The sequence below is a fragment of the Grammomys surdaster genome, unplaced genomic scaffold (assembly GCF_004785775.1).
Source record: "Grammomys surdaster isolate TR1022 unplaced genomic scaffold, NIH_TR_1.0 188354, whole genome shotgun sequence".
NCBI classification, from domain to species: domain Eukaryota; kingdom Metazoa; phylum Chordata; class Mammalia; order Rodentia; family Muridae; genus Grammomys; species Grammomys surdaster.
The window spans coordinates 1-5,618 of NW_021623740.1; the positions used below are offsets into that span (position 1 = coordinate 1).

Below are 5,618 nucleotides of genomic sequence, written 5' to 3' on the forward strand. Positions count from 1 at the left end.
TCTATCTCTATCTCTATCTCTATCTCTATCTCTATCTCTATCTCTATCTCTATCTCTATCTCTATCTCTATCTCTCCATAAAGCCTAAGTTGTCTTGTCTCTTTATGTATGAATGGGCTGATTTTCACAAGAGCTGGTTGATCTGCAAGTGGCAACATTCTTAAAACTAGCGTTTACAGATGTTCTCCCAGCAGTAGTCAGTAGTCTCTTGGCTTTGGTTGGGACTTTATGTCAGCTTCCCCTCTCCATGGTAAGATTTGTCAAGCTTAAGCCTGTGTTAGAAGTTGTTGTGCCAATCAGAGTCCAAGGAATCTCCAGACTTAGACGAGGGGGAAATTTAAACAGACATCTGCATGGATTGGTTTTAAAATAATTCAGTGCAGGTTTATCCAAAGAACGTACACAAATAACCAATAATCACATGAAAAGATTTTCATCATCATTATTTATTTGAGAACACCAAACCTAAATCACAGTGAGACAACACAGTGTGTCACCTAAACTGACTGTTAACAAAATAACAAATGTTGATGAGCATATGGTTACAGTAAAACTGTAAAGTGATGCAACAGTTAGAGAAATGATGTAGAGCCTTCTCAAAGAGTTAAACATAAAATTACCACATTGATAGAAATTGCACTCATATACATATATAAATGCAAATATGTATGTATACTTTACTACATTATTTATTTGATTGTGGGTGTTGCACACATGATATGGTGAATGGTGAAATTCAGAAGACAGCTTGTTGTGGTTGTTTCTATTCCACTACGTGACTCATAAGGATCAGGCTTGGCAGTAGCAAGCACCTTTATCCACTGAGATATCTTAGCAGTCCATGTAAGATATTTTAGTGATTAAATATTGTTTAGTCAACAAAACAATGAATGTCTGACATGTGCTACAACGTAGATGAACATATAAAATTTTCCTAAGATGAGCTATATACAAAGAAGAACTATGTGAATCGACTTATGTAGAGTCGAATAATACTCCCAAGGCATACCTATCCTCAAATCATGACCCATCTGCTCTGTTGAGCTACCATGTGTAAAATAGATTAAACTCCCTTGGCATTGTCTTATAAGTTATATTACTGATAACTTAAAGTTGCATTGTTATAAATAGAGCCATATTGGGGGAGGGAGGGAGGGAGGGAGGGAGGAAGCAAGGGAGGGAGGGAGGGAGAGAGAGAGAGAGAGAGAGAGAAAGAGAGAGAGAGAGAGAACTAAAAACAAATTAGAAAGTCTAGGAGAAAAAGTGGACTAAGGAAATACCATGAAAAAACATGAAGTTTCTTTTTAGTACAGTGAAATGCAAAACTTTTAGAAATAACAGTGTTTATTATACAACATTGCTCTGAATTGTATACTTTGAGAAAAATCAAATGGTAAATCATATTTTATATAGACATATAATGTCATTTTAAGCAGTCAACAGCTCACACGTGTGCAGGACCCAGGAAAGTACATCACTGATCAACTATCAGAGAAGCTTAGTCCTACAGTAGATGGTAGCTAACACAGAGAACAACTGGACAATATTCAGAGAGTGAGTGAGTTTGGAGCATGCAGTTCTTGATGCCCTTATCAAACACCTCCATACAGAGCTCAGAAATCTATGCTGCAGAAGAGGCAGAAAGATTGTGAGAGCTAGTGGTAGTAGATGGCTCCAGGAGACAGCGTCTTACAAACAGCACGGCTTATGCATATGTGAGCTCCAAGACTGTGACAACATGCACAGAGCCTGCACGGATTTAAGCCAGACAACATCCGAGCAGGAAGAAGAGCAGCAACACAAATTCCCACCCCAACCCAGAAGTCATTTACAATTGACACCTACTAGGAAAGAGAAAATCAGTGTCCTCTAACCACACTCCAGAACAGGCTCAATGCCCATGAGTAGCTCACTAACACAAAATGGACTCCCTGGTTTTTGTGAGATTTTTGAATTTATTTTGTCTTTTTGTTTTCATTTGTTTGTCTGATTTGATTATTGTTGTTTCTTGTTGTTTGTTTTGTTTGAGGAAACAGGATCTGGGAGGAGTTGGGGGAATAATATGTTCAAAATGTATTGTATAAAAGTATTTTATAAAAAGCACAGAAAATTGAACAGACTAAATTCATTCATAAAATTTATTGTGAAAACTAATGAAAAGATCTATACAAGATTAAGCCAGTCAAAATTCACATATGGATGGAGAGAGTCTCACAAAGCTTCACCTTGAACTCTCAACAGTGTCTGATGTCTGGAGAAAGAAGAATTATTTTCGTTTGAGATTTTGGCCACTACTAGTTGCATATGCTCCAGTGGGTAGCCCCATATGCCATGTTTACATAGGTAGAATGAACTGGCATTAAGATACATTTTTTTAAGAGAAGAAGACAATGGGAAGCTGCAAGAGGAACATTTTGAAGGAAGGACTAGGGGGAGTTAGATATAATTATAACACATTCTTTAAATGTACAAAAAATTTAAAAAGTAATAAAAATACCTTTTTAAAAAAGAAGAAGAAAGTTTGAAGTCAGAAAGTACAGGATTAAGGATGGTATTATTTCCTCCATACAATCAATGTACATTCATAAACAAAGATACAACTACATGTTTACCTTTGCATACATGCTAGTGTCAAGTCTCTTCATTATTAAAGCTAAGTTGTTTATTTGCATTTTACAATGTGACTCAGTTATTTTTTCCTTATATGAAAGAAAATAATCAAGAATAGATTTTTTTAGTTCCCTGAGCTCTTATGAATTCAGATCCTAATATATCAACCTATTAACTTCCCATTCCACTTTTGTAAGCTAAGTTACTGTTACCTTTAGCTCAGTCTCCTCTGACCTCTCTCATGCCTACCCTCCTCTTACATCACTCAAATCCATTATTGTCAACACTCATATGATTTGAGAACACCAATATACCTCTGTTCCTTCTTTCTATAGCCTATGACGACCCAGCCAACATGAAGTTCTTGCGTGTAATGCTTTGCTCTTAGAAGATTCTTGGACTCATTAACACCAGTTAGCTCTTGATGCAATTTCTTATGCATCTGTGCTTAAAGAACAAACCCTTAGTAAAATTTACTCTTTCCTCAAACCAGCATGTACCCACTTTTGAGACTCACAATCTTTTTTTTATTAATAAATAGCGAATGTCAGTGAAACTTTCATGAAAATAAGCATATAAAGGCTGACTCAAATATTTATACCTCTCCAAATATGAACTTAGTTTTTCATAAAATGTGTATAATAATTATGAAAAAGGATAAGAATGATTTAAAATAAGCCTGTGCTCCATAAAGACCCTTAATGCAAGGCTCCACTATCTATTTCAATAAAGTGAATACAAATACACACACGCACACACACACACACACAATTTTAAGTTATGCATTTAGAACAGCAATCAAAGTATGATAAAGTATTTATGATATAGTTAAAGTTTGAGAGACACTAAATAATGAGCTCATTACAAATCAGTTAAAAAAGGGGAAAAAGAATATAAATTGCGATCAGCAAAATGTTTAAGATAGGATTTACTTATGGTGAAAACAAACAATTGTTGAAGTATAAAGAAGAGAAAAGTATGTGGTAAGGGATGAAATGACAAGATGAATATATTCTAAAGTTCTATGCCACATACAGTATAATGATAATAAGCAGTTATTATATGTTACCAAGTAATTAGGAAAATATTTTTGAATGGCTGCAAGACAAGACAATTACCAACATGAATATGATAATTACTCTGACTTAATCGAAGCATTTGACACTTAGATCGAAATAGCACACAGTATTCCACGAATCTGTACAATTATATACATATTACAAATGAATAAAAATCAAACTGACTGCACAAAATTACAATATAAGGTTACATTTCACTTTTCAGATAAATATTTTTGTTTAAGCATTTAGAAATAAACATGCATGTAAAGTAATAAAGAGTAGGAAGTTAGTTTGAAAAAGTAAATTGGCATACATTTTTTGTTAATATTCTAAAAGATAATTGTGTAAGGCAGAAGTAGTATGATGGTGTTTAGGGAATAACCTATATAAAGATAAGGTATGTTGGCAATATCTCAAAGGTGGGAAAAAAGAATAAGAAATATTTTAATGTAAGGTTTGCATTTATGGAATAAAATAGTATTATTTGTAAGACAGACTAGTAAATTATAGAGCAGAAATAAAAATATAAGAAAAAGAAGTAAAAGTTAGAAGTCACTGAAAGAATTAAAACAGAAAAATGAAAACAGTCCAAAGCTATGGAGACGGAAAACTCATAGTGCTTTGTAAGAACTCAGGTAGAGATGCTGAGTCTGTATGGCCTGTGTGATGAGTACAGAGGGTTCTGAGAAAAAAAGAGTGTCTCAAAGGGGCCTCACTGCGGAGAAGGACATAGACTACAGGAGAGAGTCTGTTTTCTAATTTATTATTGGTACCTAAAACTAATATACAAAAGAATACATTTCATTAAAGTACAGTCACAGGATACAGTATAAAACAAAGGAAATAAAATGTCAATGAATAAATTTCAGGATAAAACAGGATAAACTTTACAAACGGCTATTGAATCATTTCAGATGAAAACCATGTGGTGAGACAGAGCAGTTTGAGACAGGGAAGAGTCCACTGAGTTTCAGTTCTCATAGTTGAACTGACATTTATACAGCCATCAAAGATATTCAAAATTGCCCCTCGTTTTGCTGTCACTGACCCAGGCTGGACACTTAACTTCTTTGGAAATGGTTCTTCTCTTATAGACACATGATCCTGATCACGTAGAATTTGTTCATAGAGTATTTAATGTTCTTTATTTCCAAACAATGATATTTTACTTCCCTACTGTTTTTCGAGCCTTCTCTCAAGGTAGACAGACAGACAGATGATAGATGGATAGATAGAAAAATTGATTAATTCACTGACTGATTGATTTTGGAATCTATATACTATGTAAATGCTAATTGAATAGCCAGGTATATTCATAATTTAGATTAATATATAGCTTTATGTAATAATGTATACCTTAATGCTATAAAGAAGTAAATAGATTTAAAATCAAGTTCTTTTTCAATATACTGAAGGCTGAAAAATCTCCCAAATTCTCTAGATTATGATGTAATGATTCACATCATCTTATGCAGATAGTAGACGGAGAATGCTCCTCTGAATCTGCTTGGTCTTGATGCTGTAAATGATGGGGTTCATAAACGGAGGAAAGAGAAAGTAGACATAGCTCATGGTAATGTGCACCACATGGGGGGCATGCTTTCCAAACCTGTGAATGAAGGTCAGGCCAATCACAGTGATGTAAAAGACCAGGACACAGATAATGTGGGAGACACAGGTGTTAAGAGCCTTTGCTCTCTCCTCTCCAGAGGTGATGTCCATAACTGTCCTCAGAATGAGGACATAGGAAAAGACAATGATGAGAGCATCAAGGAAGAAAGTCAGGGCAACCAAAACAACTGGATACACGCGGTTAAAAGTAATGTCAGCACATGCGAGTTTCATGACATCTTGGTGGAGGCAGAAGGCATGAGAAAGAACGTGGGAACGGCAGTATGGAAACCAAAAGAGAGGCAGGATTGGGGGCACAAGTGATAAAAAGCCCCT

General features: G+C 35.0%; 1 protein-coding gene across 1 annotated transcript; it reads right to left on the reverse strand.

Moving 5' to 3' along the window:
• Positions 1–5,138: 5,138 nt before the first annotated feature.
• On the reverse strand, positions 5,139–5,615 carry LOC114615898 (olfactory receptor 51B6-like; the record flags this gene model as incomplete). Its single annotated transcript, XM_028761494.1, has 1 exon — positions 5,139–5,615. A coding segment is annotated over one exon (477 nt), but the record flags the coding sequence as incomplete, so codon positions are not given.
• Positions 5,616–5,618: the final 3 nt, after the last annotated feature.